The 21,497-nt window shown below is 35.3% G+C and overlaps 1 protein-coding gene across 2 annotated transcripts; it reads right to left on the bottom strand.

Annotated features, from left to right (window-relative positions):
• Positions 1-222: 222 nt before the first annotated feature.
• Positions 223-21,045, bottom strand: LOC109106890 (G protein-coupled receptor 137Ba-like). Of its 2 annotated transcripts, none has more exons than XM_019120156.2 (7): positions 20,229-21,045; positions 9,415-9,464; positions 7,627-7,855; positions 7,310-7,459; positions 4,142-4,267; positions 3,759-3,883; positions 223-2,658 (listed from the first exon to the last, which is right to left on the bottom strand). In XM_019120156.2, the coding sequence occupies exons 1-7, from the start codon at positions 20,676-20,678 to the stop codon at positions 2,430-2,432; spliced, it is 1,359 nt and encodes a 452-aa protein (XP_018975701.2). In that variant the 5' UTR covers positions 20,679-21,045; the 3' UTR covers positions 223-2,429. The 2 variants fall into 2 exon arrangements, with proteins under 2 accessions (XP_018975701.2, XP_018975702.2); XM_019120157.2 differs by having other exon boundaries at positions 223-2,655.
• Positions 21,046-21,497: the final 452 nt, after the last annotated feature.

Here is a 21,497-nt window from a genome sequence, read left to right as displayed (position 1 = left end):
TAGATTTTTTGAGCATATTGACTATTACATAAAAAAGCGGAGGGGGATTTTTTATGTATAATTTAATATTGTGAATGTACTTTTTTCAGTAAGAGAAGTGTTGTTCTTTATTAGTAATATTATATTTTCAAAAAAGCGATCACTTATTTTTAATAATGTCCTGTATTTCATTCCATTTGTATTGAGTCGCACATATGCTTTGCATTTATTTTGCGATGAATGCTAAAGTGTGTTGGGGAGTTTTTTTTTTTTTTTTTTTTTACATTCCTTCATACATTCTTTTATGCATTTGTTCATTTAACATTCCAGTGCATTCGGTGTGTACATTTGATCAGTAAATGCATTCCTTAGGAATCAAAACACATGATCTTGTTAGTTCTACAATCTACCAACTGAGCCATAGGGTGTTAGGTTTGACGTAACCTAAATTCAGCAATTATATGAATGAACAGCAAGTATTATTAGCATTCAAAACATTGAATATACAGCTGACGATCTTAGAGATAGAAGCAAGATTCACAGACTAATTTAACCTGCTCCATGAGACTGTGAGATCCAACCACTACAGATTCAATTGTGGCCAGCAGTTCAGCCAAGAAACGGAAATACAGATGTGTTAGACAGTTATCAAGAGAAATGAACACTGGTATGTTGAAGGGAAAACCTGTAGATACAGAAACACTGTTAAAAAAAAAAAAGTTTCTATTTTTACTTTTGTTTCTATTTGCAATAAACATCATTAATTTACTGTAGAGTTCTTATAATAAATCACCCAGACTCTGGTCAAAACAAAACTTGTTTTTAAAACAGTGCAATAAAACTTTATTATTTTTATGGTAGTGCTTGTGTACATCTTTAATGAACTATGAACATGAGTAAACGAGTTACATTCATTGGCCTCAAACAAAAAACAAAGGCTTTGCTCTTTTGCAAGATTCAAGAGTTGATATGATACATTTCACAGTAACATTTTTCAGACCAGACTCACATTTATAAATTAATAAAGATAAAAAAATAAAACAAACCAACCGATGCATACACAGCCCCATCCTGTCTGCGGTTTGTCTAGAAATGAACCCAATCAAATGCATAACATTTCCATCAATTAACACTCAAGATCTCTCATAACTGAAAAGCTTTGCTACACATTAGCTGGCAGAAAGGAAGGATATAAGACACGAGGCTGACTTAAAACATCCAAATCAATTAAAATCATCCGCTTTTTTCATACAGCATACACAAAACCCTGCAAGATGCAATTTAAAACACATTTTTAAAAATAAATCCAATAACAGAGCAGGTGCATATTGAGTTTCAATCCCACAGCTGGCCAAATATAATATTTACACCACAACTAATGATTGCTTCAGCCAAATGATTGTGATACCTTGTACACAGCTCATAACATATGGAGCAGCAAATAAGGGGATTAAATAAAAAAAGGTTTTTTTTGTTGTTGTTGCTAAAACACAAAACGATTACTTTTTATAGGGAAATGAAAAGGGCTACTTCATTTAAGCTGGACATGGGACATCAATTGCTGACCAATCACACTCCTGAAATAAAAATATAGAGGAATGATGATATAAAGCTTATGAAACATGTACAATACAAACATTAATTCTGTGCAACATGTTTTCAGCTAGGAAATCATACGATGGCACCATTTCAGGCATCCCTGGAGAATGATATACTAGATTTTGACTACTGATATAAGCCCAAAATGTCCTTTAAAAGCCAAGTACCAAAATATTAGAGGATGTAAGTAGAGTTAGTCTTCCTCGTCACACTTATCACACTATATCTCAGTCGTCGGTTCTGGGATTGTAGGAACCAGGTGCCTTTCTGTCTTTGGGAAGCGTGGAAATGTACTATCTTGGATTTAAGCACGGGCTCTTTGGCAACGTAATAAAGGAATTCAAGAAAGAGTCACATGTTAACATCAGTGCACGTTGGATCCTAGTACTGACAGATCCAGAATGCTTTCATTTGATCGTCTCAGATGGACTAAGTGATTGTGCTCTTTCTCCGAAACGATGGAATATAAAAAGCGTACTCTCCAAAAATGGAAAAATCTCACCACCAACACCACATTCTGGCCTACAACTACTCCAACTGATCCTCAATAAGTGCAAAAAGCACATCCCAACTCACAGAGGGGAGTCCATGTGCTGAAGGCTCTGAGGAGTTCATTGCACTAATGTTGAGTGATGGGATGGATGGTTTTCAGAAATGAGAACATTGGAAAAAATCTGGTCCATTTGTTCCAAATAAACCCCCCCCCAATCACCTTATGGTCCCTTTAAATTCCTGCCGCATCAATGTGGACAGATAAATTGACTGAGGGGGAAGACAACCATAAAACATTGCTCGATGATGTCCTGGCTGAGCCAAACCTCAGACTAGATCATTCCACAGAAGGATCTGCTTTAGTTCTGAGGGGTGGCGTAGTGTGTTTGGGAGGTTGAGTAGTAGTTCTGGGGGGTGGAGTAGTAATTGTGGTGTTGGTTGGTCTGAATGTTGCCGTATGCAAAGAGAAGAGGGGCTGTTGATGTTTGAGGGCCATTCAGCAGGTGAGGGATCGCCGTTAGGCTGCTGTTCCTCTGGATCGAGCCGTACCAACTTGGGCCCGTCTGCGATGTGGATGACAGGACACTGCTGGAAAACAGAACCTTCAGGCTTAGAGATACAATTTAACTGATATATCAATAATGTAAATTAAAAGGATAGTTCACAAAAACAAATCTGTTTTTAGCTGAAGAAAAATATCATACAAGTTTTTAAAGACATCAAGGTGAGTCAGGGCAGAGATATTCTTAATAAAAGTTAAGACTGGTCCACGCCCTCCTAAAATGCCTCGTTTAAACTTTACTCCACGTCTGCGTCACGATGTGGGAATATTTGCATCACGACATCTAAATGTTCATGCAAAGAAAGAAGGTGTAACTTTTTTCCTCGCTGTAGTATTTTTGCTGCCGCCGCCATGTCGTGGATACACTGTGTGTTTCGTTGTGAAAGCAAAACTACTTTGTTTGGTCTTCCAAAAGAGGACACAACTAGAAATCAGTGGTTAAGTTGTATTTACAACACTGTTCCAGAACAGTTCAACCCAAATATTCAGATGTGTGCAGCGCATTTTATGGAGGACGAGGACTGTTTCCTGTGAGAGTAGCCTACAATGCCGGTGTTCTGACAAATAATGCTGACTCACAGCCTGTAAGTACGTTTTCATATTTAAAGTTTTTGCCACTGATGATTCGAACGTGAGTTTTGAGCAGTGTAGAGTAGTGCTTGTTGTTTCTCCGATCACAAATGCAGACATGGCTTTATGTTTACGCTGCATGATGCAACGCATAAAAAGGCAGTATAAGTCATTATAATCAGTAATTATGTCCCCACTGGGTGCTACAAATGCCTCGTTTGTAATGGGTTTTATTGTTTTTGTCTCGTCGCGCATTTTTCACAATGTTACTGTTTTTACTGTATTTTGATCAATTAAATGCAGCCTAGATTGGACATTCAAAAACATTCAGTAAAATATTAAAATCGTGATTTCCAATTTTGTTTCATATTTTTATTTAGTAACATTAATAATAACTCTGTAAAGCATCTAAAAACAAAAGTAATTTGGTTCCTACATCTTTCATTTCAGGGGCCAAGGGGTCTGGAATCCTGTGATTAAATCATTTTTAATTAAACTATTCCTTTTGAGAAGTTTGAGTAAACACTCCTGTTTTTACAAATGTGAGTACACACACCTGCATCTTTCTCCTCGAGAAGTTGTGTTTCTAGACAGATCATCATCACTATCATATCGGCGTGGGTTGTCAAAGAAATACGCCCTGGAACTAAAGCTGTGACTGTTGATCATGCCACTCGGTGTCTGTGGAAACAAGGTATACAACATATAAATAAAACAGTATGACTGGTCCAACACAGTCAGGCAAATACGTGACTAACACAGCAGCATGGGATGTTGTTTTCAGTGGGGCAGACGTCTGAGTAATTAATTCTATCTGACAGGAAAACAACTCTCCGCTGGGGCTTAAAAAGCCGATCGCCAGCTCTCATCATTGAGTAAGTGTCCAGCTGTGATATTGATGGATATATTTAGAGGAGTGAGACAGGATTAGACTTTCACCAGGTTCTGATTGGCCCGCTGCACTCTGAAGAACGCCACCACCAGACTGGTGGGCAGCAACTCCCAGAAGAACAGGATGATCCCAAAGACCACATAGGCTTCCCCATTGATCTTCTCTGCATCCGCCTGGAGACACAAACACAATGCAAGACAAATTTAACATTGAGAACTTTCCACTTCTGACTATATTGATGTATCGGTTCACTGTAAAGGCCAATAGACCTTAGCATAGACAGCAGAGCTGTTATTGTCATCTGAAGCCTAAAATAATCTAAATGTAATCTAAAAAACATTTATAATTGTTTTTGTAAAATAAAATAAAATATAAGATGAAAAACTTCATCTTTCTTGTGTGAAAAATGTTTGTTGAAGTACTAAAAAATAAAAACTAGAACTGAAATAAATATAAATGAAAGCAAAATAGAAGCACTTGAGGAAAAAAAAAGATAAAAATGCCAAAATCGCCTATACAATCATCTTTTACATATAACTTGTCACAGAGTCATCACGGTCACATTTGATTAGTAAATATCTAAATGGTGATATATTGATGAGAGGTGTGCTATTACACTTCTGTGCAATCTGACTTATATTATGCTTTTACACAAATTAAGATATTGCAATTTTACAGTTTTACTTTATTAAATATTCAATGTTTATTTTACAGTAGTAATATTTTCTATTTTGTTTAATCTTTTTGATTAGTAAATAATAAAAAAATTCATAATTATTTTATTTGTTAAAAATGTTTTGCAGCCGTACAAACAAGGCAACAAACCTAAATCTTTTAAAAATGCAATCAAATTGCAATCACAATTTTTATCATGAAAAATAAATAAATAAAAAGCAAATCAATTGTTCCTCAAATCATGCAGCCATAGAGGAGAGTGGCCCTAACAAGTAGACAAACTATACTACCATTGAAAAGCACAAGACACTGTGGCCTACAACAAACAAGGGCACAAACATCATGCATACGAATATCTGCAAAAATGCAGACAATGCAGGATGAGGAAAGAAGTAAACAATCCTAGAATCAGATGCATCATCAAAACAGCGAGAAACAAATCCTCACCACAGCTTCGCATGAGACAAAGTAGCTTTATGAAGAATAAGCAAGACAGCCACCCAAACATATGCAGCTGAGTCAGAGCAGGGGGCAGGCTGATCAGGGGAACCTCGGCTTCCTGTCGGCCCGTCTCAGAGGTGAACCCAAACTAGGTCACCACCAGGCAGCCAGCCAGCCAGCCAGCCAGCCAGCCACCAGCCAGCCATCCTTTCTGCACAGCAGCCTTGCCTGGGCTATTATATATAGCAAAACAAAGACCTTTCCCCCACAGAGCCCATATCCATCTAAATCCCCTCAAATGGATTGTTTCTGTGGACCCCTGAACAAAGCAATGTAATCCATGTTGAATTGCTTCATTTTGAATGAATGAAGCCGTCAACATCTCTTTTTATAAAACAACAAAGTACAGAAATACATTTTTATACATGCAGCAAAAGGCCTAATCTGTAATTTATTACACAGCCTCGATTATACTTTTTAATTGTACCACACTCATAACAGCTCTTGAAGGATGCAGTGCTAAATCAGGGCACACAAGAATGAGCTACTATGCAAATGAGAAGAATAAATACATAATGAGTTCATACATCTCACATAAAGGTGAAAACAGCATTGATTATTAACTCAAACAGCTGTGCCACACTAACAGCAGTGAGCTTTCTGAGACTTGTTTATCTGGGACAGTGAAAGTTCAGTGAGGGTTTACCAGTTTTATGTTTTCTACATACACTATCTCTCAAGTTTGGGCTGTGTACGTTTTTTTTTTTTTTATGTTTTTGAAGTCTCTTATGCTCACCAAGGCTGCATTTATTTGATTAAAATACTGTAAAATCAGTAATATTGTGAGATATTATTACAATTTAAAATAGCTCTTTATTGTTATAATATATTTTAAAATGTAATTTGTTCCTGTGATGCAAAGCTAAATTTTCAGTCTTTAATGTCACATTATCCTTCAGAAATCATTCTAATATGCTGTTCATCAGTTTTAAACTACTTTAAGGGTTAGTTCACCCAAAAATGGAAATTAGCCCATAAATTACTCACCCTCAAGTCATCCTAAGTGTATATGACTTTCTTCTTTCAGACTCCAGTCGGAGTTATATTAAAAATTGTCTTTGATCTTTCAAGCTGTTTCATGGCACTCAGTAGCTGTTCCAGTGCTTCAGCTACATTAAAGTGATTATTACATTTTGAATATTTTTCTTACAAAAATGCATCGATTCACTACAGGAGGCCTTTGTTCACCACCCGGAGTCGTGTGAGACATTTTTTTTTTATATAGATGGGCGCTTTTTATTTCACTTCTTTTGTACTGAAGCACTGCAACACTTGCTGAGTGCCATTAAACAGTTTGAAAGATCAAAGACCATTTTTAATATAACTCCAACTGGATTCGTCTGATAGAAGAAAGTCATATACACCTAGGATGACTTGAGGGTGAGTAATTTATGGGCTAATTTTTATTTTTGGTTGAATTAACCCTTTAATGTTTTTGTGAAAACCATTATATAGATAATTTTTTAGGATTCTTTGATAAAAAAGATAGTTCAAAAGAACAGAATTTATTTGTAATAAAAATAATTTGTAACTTTATAAATCTTTCAAAGTCTATACTGCCTTTTGATCAATTTAAAGTATCCTTGCTAAATTAAAGTATTATTTAAAAAAAAAAAAAAAAACATACTGAATCACACTTAAGGCCAGTTCACTTCACACCAAGGACTGTAACTATAAAGATAACTATAAAGATATAGTTCTAAAAATCGTTCTCAGTATTAAAGAATAACAGAGTTCACACCACAGCTATAACGATAAAGGCAAAGAGAAACAACATCGATGGAATCACTTACAGAACTATTTTTTTCAGCTGATGAATGATAAAATCATTGACACAATCAGAATCAATCCTACTATTATGAGCTCGAGAATTTAAAGCGGCAGACGGATGTGCGCTTAGAATAAACTGATGATACCGTCCGCTGGTGTGGACGCTAATATCGTTATATTTATAGTTATCTTTATAGTTATCATTCTTGGTGTGAATGGGGGTTTAGAATTAACATTAACAATATATACGTAAAGTTATATTGAACTACCTGGTCAGATACATTGTACCAGCCATAATTAAACGAGCTGGGCCGATCTTCAGGAGAAAGAGCCACCACAACCAGGTTATAACAGGCTCTGGAGGTGTAGAGGAGGATAACTGCTGCCCCAATGGCTGTGGCCTGGCATACTGATGTCCCCTGGATCACAATCACAAAGATCACCACAGTTAGACAGAATGGTAATTACTTTTCCAACACTATTCAATGCAGTTAGTTATTGCACTGTCAAACTGAAAATGCTGCACGGTCATGTTCTGAATCCCAATTCGTAAGCTCCAAGTCCAACCGCATCCCTGTTCACTCACCTTTGACTCCAGGTAGACATTGGCAGAAGACATTTTAGCGATCTTGAAGATGCAGATGGCGAGTGAGATCGCACAGAGCACAAAGAGGCTGTCGTTAACCAGGACTCGTGCCAGAACGGCATCCTTCACCTGACTCTCACCCACATCACCCTGAACCAGCATGGCACACGTCACGTTCACCACCAGGAAAAAAACACTAGCCAGCAGAAATCCTAGACGCAGGGGCACCCTATTTAGAGTTGAGAGAAAAAATAATTCTGAGAAAGAAAAAAAATTAAATGAATGATGCATGGGTGAATTATATGTGAACAAATTTAACATCTACATTTTATTATTAGATTTGAATTATTTCATTTTAGCTCAACTAAATATTCCTGACATGATTTTAGATATGATTCAGTGCATTTTTTTCTAAATAATATAATATCATTTTTTACTGTGTTCTGTTAAATAAAATCAAGCTCTGTCACATAATACGTCATGCTCAATATTTTGCTTCACTCAGAAATATATCATATTGAATAATAGGTGTAAGCTTGAAGACATTGAACTGATGAGCACAGTTAAGCTATTGCTTTGTGCTGTCTGGGCCATGAGTCAATCCTCTCCTCTGCCCCTTCCCCCTCCATTCCACCACATGCCCTCCTCCCACTCATCCTGACTCAGACAGAACTGGGTGGGATTTGATCTCCAAGCTTTTCACTCTGCATCAGACTCTAATAACCTGATCAAAGCCTATATTTGTACAGATTGATGCTTCAAAAAAAAAAAAAAAAAAACTAACGAGTCTGTATTAAGTTGGCTCAAACTTCTTTAAAGTCTTTTGATATTTCAGACAAAGAAAAACAAATCTTAATCCTCCTAAATTAACCCAAAAATAAAAACTCTCTCTCTAATGTTGTTCCAAAGCTGTATGATTTCTGTTATTGTGTGGAACACAAAGCAAATGAGCAAATGAGTACTGGGGCAGTCAAACATTTAAAAAAAAGAAAAATAAGAAACACACACTCTTGATGCTTTGACTTAAATTTCGGCCTTTTCTTATATTGAGATATTCTTATATATTCTTGACAAGATCAGCATGAACAGGTTTTGAACATGTAACAAATTGTACATGTAAATTAAATCATTTTCATTTTTAGGTGAACCATCTCCTTGGTTACCACTGTAAACAAAGCTTTTGAACACAACTTCATATGGAAGCAAGATGAATCATCACATATTTGTATCGATTTTCAACCGGCTCTAAGTGTATCGTTACATCCATAGTAGAGAGCAATGCAACTGACACATTTAAGGCCCAGAAAGGTAGTAAGGACATTGGTAAAATAGTCCATGTGATGTGAGTTTTTGTGCTTAAAGAGAACAATAATAACGACAGGGTTCTGATGTAGGGCGCACGTGTTGATAATGGCAGAAGATCTGATTAGGAAGAGAAGAACTGTTGAATAAAGTCATTATTTTTGTTTTGTTTGCACACCAAAAGTATTCTCGCATTCTTTTTGTAAAACTGCAGTTGAACCACTGATGTCACATGGACAATTTTAACAATTTCCTTACTACACTTCTGGGTCTGGGAACTTTTCAGTTGCATTGCTCTCTTTTTAGGGTGAGAAAGCTCTTGGATTTCATCAAAAACATCTTAATTTGTGTTCTGAATATGAACGAAGGTCTTGTAGGTTTGGAACAACATGAGGGTGAGTAATTAATGACAGAATTTTCATTTTTGCACTAACTATCCCTTTAATTCATTCACAGCCCTCACAGCTAGGAAATAAAATCTCTTACTTGTACTTGTTGAGTTCCGGGGAATATTTCGCTTTGGCTTTGAAAATCACCTGTGGAAAAGGATATAGAAAGATTTTTATTACTTACAAACGTGACTAAGACAAACTCTATCTCATTGGTTATTTGAGCAGAGGTATTATCAGTACAGAAAAAAGTTTTCACCAAGAAACTTCTGCTATCTGTACTTCAAGCCTGCTCACAGGCCAAGTGATGACTTGCTTGTGCTAATGCAAAGATAAGGATGACCAGGGACCAGGCTATCTGCGTTTGTTTAAACAGAAACATCTCCTGGTTAAGCAAACAGCCCAAGAGCTCAATAACCAATGGAAGTTATTGGTTATACCCAAGGCCTTTGCAACTCTAGCTCTAAAGTCAACTCAAGGTAAGCACAACCACAGAAGCTTGCACAACCATCACTGATAAGCATTCATGGACTGTTTCACTCAGACATGGACTTCATGTAGTTCACACAAAGTCCATAACATCCATTAGCAGGTAATGTACATTTCAACATACGCAATACCATTCAAAAATAGAGGTCAGTAAGGTTTTGTAATACTTTTATTCAGAAAAGACACATTAAATTGATCAAAACATCCATTAGCAGATTATACACTCTAGCATATAAACTACCATTCAAAAGACAGATCAGTAAGATTCTGGGATTATTTTATTTTTTTATTTTTTATCAATTAAATTGATTGAAAGTGACAATTCAGTTTTGCCATAACAGGAATAAATGACATTTTTAAATGTATTAAACTAACTAGAAAACAGTTATTTTGAATTGTAATATTTTTTTTTCTGTATTTGTTTTTGTTCTGTATTTGATAAGTGACTTCTTTCAAAAACATTCAAAAAATCTTACCAACACAAACTTTTAATTGGTAGTATATTATGAACACATGCATGACCACAAACTTCAAAGTAATGATAATAGGCCATTAAGGGCTTTCTTTAAGCTCCGTCATGTTACATGTGTACATCCTCTGTACAATATGAACCACAGCAGTACTGAAACAGGAACAGACCTCACCTGTAGCTTTCTGCACCTACTTATTGAAAAGTTTATAGGGTCTGAGTTTCACATGAAACTTGGAAAATGAAATTAGATGAAAATGGATACAGTGATTAATATATACAACTATTTAAAACATTTAGAGAGTCAAAATGTTATATGCACATCATTCATTCATTCAAGTCTAGCCCTACTGTTTTTTTCCATCATGACAAATCATGACAATCAAAAACAAACCATGGTAACAAGTACCCTGTGCAAAACTAGTCAAATAGGCCTAGCTGACTAAACCATACTGCTGCTGCTTGTCAGCATCTGAAATATTTAAATATAGTTTCTCATTAAACTCTTTAACATCTTATTTACAATTAGTTTTAAATCATTACAAACACTATGCTGAAGTTGGTGTCCTGTGCACTTCTGTAACTGAAAATCTTAAGAAAAATCTGATTTTGTCAAAGATTAATGGAATTTATTTACCATGATGAAACTGGACAGAACTCAGTGAAATGTGTTATGAACCTGAGGTGTTATGAACTTGGAAAGAGTACAGTGAAAACAAATTTCCAATAAGGCAAGGGGATTTACTAGGTACTTCATTTAAGAAACAACAGTGAAACTCACACGTCATGTCTACATTCCTGATCGCACACATGCAGGATCCTAGTCCTGTTCTTCTCTAGTTACATGGCTGATGACATTCAGTGAAACACTCAAAGACTGTAGACCACAATGAGAAGGTCAGAAAAATCACTGAATCGAGTGATCTCTGTAAACAGAATTATGACAAACCTGCAAAAGTTACAGGAAAAGCTGTTGGTTTTTAAAGGATGTCTGTGTAACTGAACCAGCATTGCTCATAAGCAACAAGAGGACTCATATGGGAAACAGCTAAACACACCAGGAGAGTGTGGACATTCACTAACTGGAGTACACCTGTCTGACAGGCTGAGCTTGACCGCCATCAGTGGCACATGTGCACATTAAGAACAGATGCCATGTTGTTAGGGAAGAGCATATGCGGTGACTTACAACTGAATTTGAAGGTTTCGTGAAGAATTAATTAACTTCCTTGATGAATTCATGGTGACCTTACAATGAATTCAATCATTACGTGAATAAAAATTCACGAATATAATTTTGCATCTGTTTAGTAGTAAAATTAACAGTACACAGCATTTCATTACTCTTTCAAAATAAAGGTATTATGCAGACATACGCTAATGCTCACATTGCAAAGCTCTCTCTCCCTTCCAGCCATATAATTACTGAAAACATAGCTTTAAAAAGGTCATATAAAAATCATCAGGGTTATGACGATCAACACACGGACCTCCATATTTACATTCAATATAGATTTCTATTCACAGTTTTCGGCAACTTGCTAATTCATTGCTAATGGGAAGTTTAGCCAAAATACAGTAAAAAAAAAAAAAATTTGATAGTGAAATATTATAATTTTAATAAATGTTTTAATATTTCAAAATGTAATTTATTCCTGTGATACAAAGATGAATTTTCAGCATCACTACTCCAGTCTTCAGTGTCACATGATCCTTCAGATATTATTTTTATATATGATGATTTGATATATGACACTCAGCTCACACAGAAATGCCAGCTACTTTGGGCCAGTCACAGAAAACGACAAAAAAAGGAAGCAGACAGCATTCTTTTCCGGGGGGTGATATGCAAGCCCTTTCTGTGATCCATATGCAGATATTTGTCTCAGTTCCTTAAATGTATTTTTACCATGAGACGTCCATATCACATGGAGTCATGCTTTTGAAAGTGCATAACGCTGCAGTTCGGTGTCATGAGACTTTGTGAGACTAAGCTTCTTCCTCTTTTACTGATGGTGTGAATCGCTATTCATGATGCTCAAACTCATGCAAGACATTTTTTCCACTATTAAGCAAACTTTTCATTATGTACTCAGTCCACTAATTACTTCTATTATAAAATATTACAGCCATAAAACAATTGCTGTTTTCTTGCGAATCTTATGTATTTGATAAACTATTTTCTAACATAGACAAATAGCTTGTTTTAAAAGAAATATTAATGTCGTCTTTTTATATTATATTTTTTATATTTACTTTGGATATTTATTTTTTTAGTTTATTGCTAAAAATGGCCAAACAAAAAAAAAATCAAAGATTGCATCTCCACATAACATTTTTTTTTTTCAATAAAAATAATTCAACTTACTTGCCCTAACAAAAACCCAAACAGTTTTTGTCAACAAGTTTGTAAAAAAAAATTTGTAAAGAACCAGAGATATGGCTCTAGCTTGCATAGCCTGACAGGAGATCACATGCAACTGCTCAGTGCATATGACTGATTTAACAAACCAAAAAGAATGAAAGCTTTCACCTGAACGGACAACTGAGGCCTTCTGACATGTTTTTCATGGTTGAACTCATCATTTCCCGTTTTCCTCCTTGGAAATCAGAACACAACCCTGCAAAAACACACTTTCCCCTTCAGTGTCTCATGTCAATAGGGCCCTGAGAAGATTTAAAACCAATGATTCATCTACCTACACTGGGAAACAAAACTGGAACGCGTCCCTCTGGTCTGTTTAATACATGTTTTTGTACAAGATTGTGTTTGAGAGCCCTCACTGAACCTGTATCCTGTGTGAAGTCAGAGCAGGTCAAAACAGAAAATAGGCCTACAAACTCAGACTCACTGGGATGGTTAAGAGCCAAACTATTCCTTACAGTTTAACAATTTCCCAAAAACAGGCTGGATATGTTTTAATCATTGGGTTTCTATGCTGCTACAAGGAGTGCTTTCAAAAAAAAATAACTAGCAGTGTAACGATAATCAGAAGCTTTATTTGAGGCATTTAGCAATAAGTAAATGTTCTGTACTCAAAGTTCTGTCTAATTTCTATGAAAACACATAAGTAAAAAAATAAAATAATAATGCTCTGGTTAATCAGAATTATGACATGAAAAGTCAAAATTAATACAAAAAAGATGAAATTATGAGTTAGTCATCATTATAAGATAAAAAGCTAAATTGACAAAAGGATGAAATTATGAGATACTAAATCATAGTTATAAAATAAAAGGTGAAATTGACAAATATATGAAATTATGAGCGAGTGAAACATAAGAAATAGTCAAAATTATGACAAAAAGAGGAAATTATGAGTTAGTAATAATTATGACAAAAAATGACCCCTCCCCCAAAAAAAGATTAAATTATGAGGTAGTCATGAATATGAGATAAAAAAGCTAAATTCACAAAAAGACAAAATTATGAAATACTAAGTCCTAATTATGAAACAAAGTCAAAATTAATACAAAAATATTAAATTATGAGATAGTCATATTAAAATGAAAAGCTAAATTGGCAAAAAGGCAAAATTATTATGAGATACTAAGTCATAATTATATGAAAAGTAAAAGTAAATATCAAAAGATGGGATTATGAGATACAAAGTCATACAAATAGTCAAAATTATGACAAAAAATTAAAATTATGAGTTAGTAATAATTATGACAAAAACCATGATTCCCCCCCCAAAATTGATTAAATTATGAGATATTCATCGTTATGAGGTAAGTCATTGTCATCAAGTCAAAATTAATAAAAAAAGATTAATTATGAGATACTAAGTCATATCTTTGAGATCAATGGCGAAATTAACAATATATGAAATTATGAGATAGTCATAAGAAATAGTCAATATTATGACAAAAAGATTAGATTATGAGATAGTAATAATTATGAAAGTATAAAACATGATTTTTTTCTTGTGTCAAGACATGGACTTCCATAAATTTTGGCTTAAGGCATGTATAACAAAACTGTAGATGATAATTTTAAATGTCATATAGTCTTTACGTGGAAGCGGACCTTGCTAACGCCATGGTACTCAGGACAACAGGAGTGCAAAACAGCAATGAACAGTTTTCAGGTCAAGGCACGCCAACTTCATGCCCAAACTGCAGGCTTTACCAATTCACACCCAATACCACAATAAAAACAGCACCAAAACACTGACCTATTGTATGAAAGCTACTTTAAAGCCCAGGTAATAAAATAAAAACAATCTATAGCTTTTGTCAACCGTCTTAAAGAAACCCGTTTAGCAACCCTTGGCACAATCATTCCCACTATCTAGCCTATTTGATTCTGATTAGCTTGCAGTCATTCAAGCGGGCAAGTGTGTGTTTGGGGAGCAGAAATGATTTCTTCACAAAGCCCATGCCAAATGAGTCATACTTTCATGTCCATGACACAAATTCTTGAATAAGATCTGGTGCCAGCAAACAGAAACCTCCACAAAAATATGAACAGGCTGACAGTGTGAATAGATATGCTGTGGTAACTGAAATCATAAGGGTTACAATTTCACATGATGCCACACTAGCTTTGTCAACACACAGCGGAAAAAAGACATTAGATAACGTTACACTAGATAAACAGCATTAATAGACCACGTGAAATCAAAGCAGGAGTTTGTGGCTTATAGTCCTTGAATAGCTTTTAGGCTATTTCTTATGATAATGTATATTTTAAAATTTAAGTTTTAATACATTTTTCATAAAATAAAATATTTTTAAATGTTTTAAATTTATATTTTATTTATTTAGTAGTCCCTGTTTAATTTAGAATGTATTAATTAAATTGATCAAAAGTGACAGTAAACACTTTTACGTTGTTACAAAAAGATGATTTCAAATAATAGGCTGTTTTTATAACTTTCTATTCAAAGAATCCTGAAAAAAAGCATCACAATGTTCACAAAAATATATAAAGCAGCACAATCAATAAAGTGATTTGAGAACCAAATCAGCATATAAAACTGATTTCTGAAGGATCATGTGACATTAAATTGCATTTTAAATTAAAAAAAAAAAAATATATATATCTTAAAAATATATTAAAATAGCAAACTTCACAATGTTATTTATTTGCTTAGATATTTATTATTATTTTTTCATAAAATAAATGTAGCCTTGGTGAACACAAGAGAATTCTTAAAAAAAAAAAAAAAAAAAAAAAAAAACATTCTTACATATTCCAACAATAATAATAATACATAATTTTAGATTGTCTTAAACGTACAATAGCAAAAATAGTCTGTTTAGTACTAAAGAAAAATGAGGGTGGTAAATGGTCATGCAAAAAACGTTAACTAGTCATGGTGTCTTGCACCGAAAATAACATGTGGGCGTCAGAAAAAAACACTGCAAAAAAGAATACAACATGGCCTCTTTAAAATAGCGACATAGTATATGAGTCAAATTCATCCCACAACAACTGTATTTACCAGGAACGAACAAACAAGCGGCTAATTAACAAGCAGGAGGATTAAATGGCTTTTTTCCTCCAATGCTTTTGTGAACTGTCCTCGTTACCCACTTCTTCCATTTACACGACAAGCAGGTCTACAGTACCTAGAGATCCCTGCCAAATAAACTGTGGCCTAGTTACATTTTAACAACAGCCGTCCCGAACCTCTCCTGACACAACAGCACAACTGCTAAAATCATTAGCCCAAAACAAATTCCAGCCTAAACTTCTCCAAGTCAGCTGTCAAAGGGCGAAGTGTGATTCATTCCAGTCAAGACCAGCCAATGAACATATCAAACAGGTGCTTAAGTTTGTTAAACAAATTAGGCAGCACTTTTCTGTTACTGATCCTGATCATGTGACTTGGCCCCAAATATTAGTTTACAAAAGCACTGGAGGTGTATAAACAGCAGTGAGGAACATGCGTCCACCTAATGCCGTGATGATCCACACCAAACTTAGCATATCTATGGATGGTTTACTAGGACAAAGAGGGCGAGTGTGGAATAAGAAAACAACATTTCAGTAAGCTGTAATGGAGCTGCGTGGGGTGATGCCTCTGTTTGGCTGGCCATTATAAAGATTCCTAGGCAAACTGAATTAATAAGACTCTCTCAGCTGATACGATTGCAGAAACAAGCCATGACTGTGGTTTGACGTGCTAAATGTGAAGAAATGTCATGCTCACTGACTTTTATGGTCAAGAGATGACAGATATTGCATTAGGCCTGACATTAGCAACATTAAGGACATGCCATTCTTTGAAAACTATATTAAATAATAGAAAACATTTGATTAAATACGTGAACTTGCGCAACCGTATAACTACTTTTCTGTTTTTTTGTAACTGAAATCTAAATACCCTTATTAATGGAATGTTCTGCAGTTAAGCTCTATGGAAAGCACGGTTTGGATTTGTCATCTAGTTTGTAAAAAACAAGCAAAACTGCATGTACATTAATGCACTTATAATGAATATCTATGATGTAATAAAATGTTTATAAATAAACAAATAAAATACATGGTGTAATGGAAGCGTAGCTACTTGTCCTTAAACATGATACACTACTGTTCAAATGTCTGTTCAAATTATTATTAATAAGTTTCTACTATTCCACAAAAATATTAAGCAGCACAACAATTTTCAACACTGACAATAAGAAACTGAGCACCGAATCTGTTTATTAAACTGATTTGCATCACAAGGATAAATTACATTTTAAAATAAATTCCAATAGAAAATAGTTATTTTAAGTTGAAATAATATTTCAAAATATTATTGTTCTAGTCTATTTTGATCAGCCATGGTGAGCATAAAAGACTTTCAAAAACATTAAAACATTTTGACATATCTGTGCCAAGTGATAGCCAATTTTTCAACTCCTTTCATGACCATGTAGAGCCGATAAGATGCAACTTCTGCATGAGATGCAGGACTTTTGGTAATGGTATTGGATTTTTGCAAACTGAGGGGCAAGTCAAATTATTGTATTACATAACTGAAAGCATGCCACAGATGTCATTAAATATTTTTGCATGTTTTGAACCTGGAACTTTCTTTTATACGTGTGAAATTATGTTAAAAATAACAGTTTAAAATAACACGCAGACAGCACCAAAAACTGCCGACAAAATGCCACCAACTGCATAAACAGCAGAAAACATACAAGAGTGAAAAATGGCCCGTCTTTTTTCTTTGCAGGGCTTTGCTGATGAGGTCTCATGTGACGCATTACACACACACACACACACACACACACACACAACTACATGCAGAAATCATACGTGTGATTCATGGGGGAGTTCTGCTTCACATAAACAATTGGCGTTCACAGTACACACGCCTTTAATGTGTTTCCTTCACACACAAGAATTGCTGAAAGTGTAATTTGAAAAATTAATTGGTCATCACTTTGGTGCCACCTCAGGGAACTGGAAGACAGAGGAAGAACAGATATGAAAACTACGAAATACGACTCAACACTTGTAAAGTATAAAATGCATTATTTACAGTGTTGCATTTTCATTTCCCTAAAGAGACAGGCTGTAAAAACAACAGCAGACATTTTGAGTTCCACCTTGCATGTTTTAGATTTGACAAATGAAAGCTTAGAATTATAATTATTATTTAACTTTTTATATAATATTACTTTATATATTTATGTTTTAATGTATGTTTATATTTTTTTTGTATACAAGTATTAAAATAAATAAAAATTGTTTATATATATATTTATTTATATATACGTGTGTGTGTGATTTTATATATAATGTAATACTTATATATTTTAAATTATATTACTTAAAAATAAAATGCATATATTTTAATACATATATAAAAGTAAATATTGAAAAAAAAATTATATTATATAGCAATATTAAAATTATATATATAATATATCGTAAAATTACATATACATACATATATATATATATATATATATATATATATATATATATATATATATATATATATATATATATATATATATATATATATATATGTATATATATATATATATATATCACAAATTATTTAAAAGATTATCAAATATAATGTCTGTTTGTAGATGTGTGTAAATTGTTTACAGGAGAGATATATATTGTACATAATGCTGCTTTTCCTTTTCAAACTAGCTACAAAGCAACCGATGCGATCTTCCAATATGACACACAGCTAACCTGTTTCTGCAGCAACTAGCATAAAACGTCAATCGCTGCATCCAATTACCAAGGAAAATGAAAGTGGGGCAAACAGCGGAGTTAAAATAGTGGTCATTAAGTCATTACTGAGTGGACAGAGCACTAGATCACAGCATCGCGTTCACGGCCACACAAATGACTCATTCGGATACGAACCCCATACGGGTACAGTACCCCACTGATGTGATTTTGTTTTTGGCTGACATTTCAGAGTCGGGGTGCTCGGCGTCTTTGTCTGTGCGGTGGCAGAATGCTGCACACCCCTTTTTTTGTGCCTGGAATAGTACAGGATTGAGCAGGGTGATGTAATGCTCTTGCAGCAGGTGCCTCTGATTGGCTCGCACCTTCAAATGCCAACTTGCACTGTTCAGGCAGTGTCGGTACGATGCCCACATCTCAAATAGCTCCCGAGGAATACGCACAAACAAAGGCCAGCTATCTCGAGTAACCCTCTGCAACTTAATGTGGGAGTAAGAGGAAAGGCTGCAGACAGGCACAGACGGTGGTTGCATAAAACAAAGCTGTCAATAAATTAAACAGGACTGCAGGGCCTGTCAGTCAGGTTTGACTATGCCACGGCTCTATGTGCTGACTACGGACTAAATAAAATGCAATATAAGCAAGGTTAGATTAATATCTGAGCCGGGGTGATGTCGGACAGAACGGAAAGGGCAAAGCACACATTTGTTGAGTTTGGGACATGAACAATAAGATTACATTTAGATTAAAATGTGAACATAAGTACATATTCAAATCACAAAGGAGATTTTAGAGCTTCAGTTTAATGCGACTTAAATGTTGCATATGTATTTATGTGTTTGGCAGACGTTTTGATCTAAAGTGACTTACACAATGCACCGGGAATCAAACCCATGACTTTGTTATTGATATACTCTACTTTTTGAAGTGCCTGTAGCTCTACCATTTTTTCAGTTTCTATCACAAAACCATTATCTGGCATCCAGTGACTTGGAATATAGTGCAATAGTTGTACTGACTACTATTATGTTACTTTAATGGTGCTTTTTGGAGCATGACAGATCAGCCCTTGGTCACTATTCGCTTTCTCTGTATGGAAAAGAGCAGCGTGGACATACTTCTAAACATCGCTTTTTGTGGTCTACAGAATAAAGAAAATCAAACCGCAATGGACTGACATGAACATGTGTAAATGATAACAACAACGTCAAACAAAGTAGTGGTTTCTTTTCCAGTAATCGAATAAGGGCCTAAAGAGCATAAAGCTTTGGAGACGAGATGAACAATATTTCATCCCCTGCATCATGAGGTTTTGCATTCACAGACGGCCAAGACTTTACAAAGGGTGGAAGGATGGACCAAAAGTGGCAATAATAGACCTCATTCAGACTGTCCTGTGAACTGCACTGTTGTGGCCAAGCAGAGGGACTTGAACAGAAACTGATGACCTCCAGCTGTGCTCTTGTCCCAGTATCATGAACATGATGAATGTCTCTAAATGTCTTAAACAACATAATTTGCCTGTATGACAGAATGACGATGCTTTTAATCACAATAACAGCATGAAGTTCCAAGTCAGTCACAAGAAGTAAACACATTTGGTGGGAGGGACCCACTTAGATGTGAGTTGCATAGAAACTGAACTAAATGCAAAAGGATTCATATTCTCTCTATATAACAAATTACATTGATTTTTGTATGTTAATTAAACCACCCAGCATCATAAAGACGCATTTTAATGGTGTGCAATACATTGCAAAACAAAAACAAATTGGGGAAACAGCAAAGTGGGACTTACCTGAGCAAAATAAAGGTTGAGCAGACACAGGGTGAAGAACTGCAGGCAGACTGGAAAACAATACAGGAGCCAGAACGGCAAAGGCTGGAGCTGGTTTGCTTGAACAACATTTTTAAAGTAAAAAGAGAAGAGTGTCGTCCTCAAAGCCGACCACAGCAAACACAGAAAGAGAAAAACACTCTGGTAGCTGAAGCGCTTGTGTCCGTAGTGCAGAATCAACCAGAGCTGCAGGTAAACAAACACGAAGAGCAGCGAATACAGAACCGTGTAGAGAACCGTGAGACCGAGCTGCACAGACGGGGGAAGCGCAGCCTGGATCAGTTCGACGGAGGAGGAGGATGAGTCCGTCCAAACAATGACACTGACCTGGTTTTCTAGTAAAAACAACATATCGACGGGATGCGCTATCCACAACGCTCTACCGTTTTCCTTTCCCATGAAACTTTTCATGCAGACGTTTTGAAATTAGGAGCAATTGAATAACGTCAAACTTAATTACAAATGACATATGAGCTGAAAATGAAAAACTACAGGCTGCCCTAAGTTGTTGTCGTATGGAATAAACTTTAAAGCAAATTCTCGGATGTTTATAAGCAAGATGTGAAAAACAAACAATTAAAAAAAAAAACAGCAGAGTCCCCAATCTCTGCAAGGCTGCTCCCTCCGAGCTAAGAAAAACCAACTCTAGCGCTAGAAAAAAAAAAGCGATCAGCTGGCTGGCGTTGCTGCTCTGGCCCCGCCTACTGACCAATGGGAAAAGGCTAGAATCTGACGAGGTTCTGTCGCCATGTTGGCTCTCGGTTGAATAGTGCTGAATGGAAAAATTCCGTTGCATTCGAGCCAAAATGAGAGGCTTTTCAAGTAAGATCGCCGAAAAGCAATTTACACTGCCGCCTACTTTTTTGAGAAACCAATCATTTGTGTTTTAGGTGTCCTGCCTCTGGATCTCTACGTTTTTATTAATTTTCAGAGTATCGGCATTGTTGTTTTTAAATAATGCTTGGACGTTTGCATATGTGGTTTTTGTGAGCTTGCAGTGGTTACATTTGTAAGATTTTTTTAATAGCTAACATAACGGTGTGCAAAATAATTAAATAATTTATCTTTATAAATCGAATATAAACGGCAAAGCTGTGGCTTATGCATGCAGTGCATGTTTTGTAAGAAAGGAATGAAAAAAAAAATAAGTATGGGAAAAAAAATCCCCAAATCTCTGCAAGGCAGCTCCCTCCGACCAAAGAAAAACAACTCTGTAAAAAAAAAAAGCGA

Source organism: Cyprinus carpio, chromosome B17 (genome assembly GCF_018340385.1).
Source record: "Cyprinus carpio isolate SPL01 chromosome B17, ASM1834038v1, whole genome shotgun sequence".
In the NCBI taxonomy this organism is placed as follows: domain Eukaryota; kingdom Metazoa; phylum Chordata; class Actinopteri; order Cypriniformes; family Cyprinidae; genus Cyprinus; species Cyprinus carpio.
This window is presented reverse-complemented; position numbering and strand designations above follow the sequence as displayed.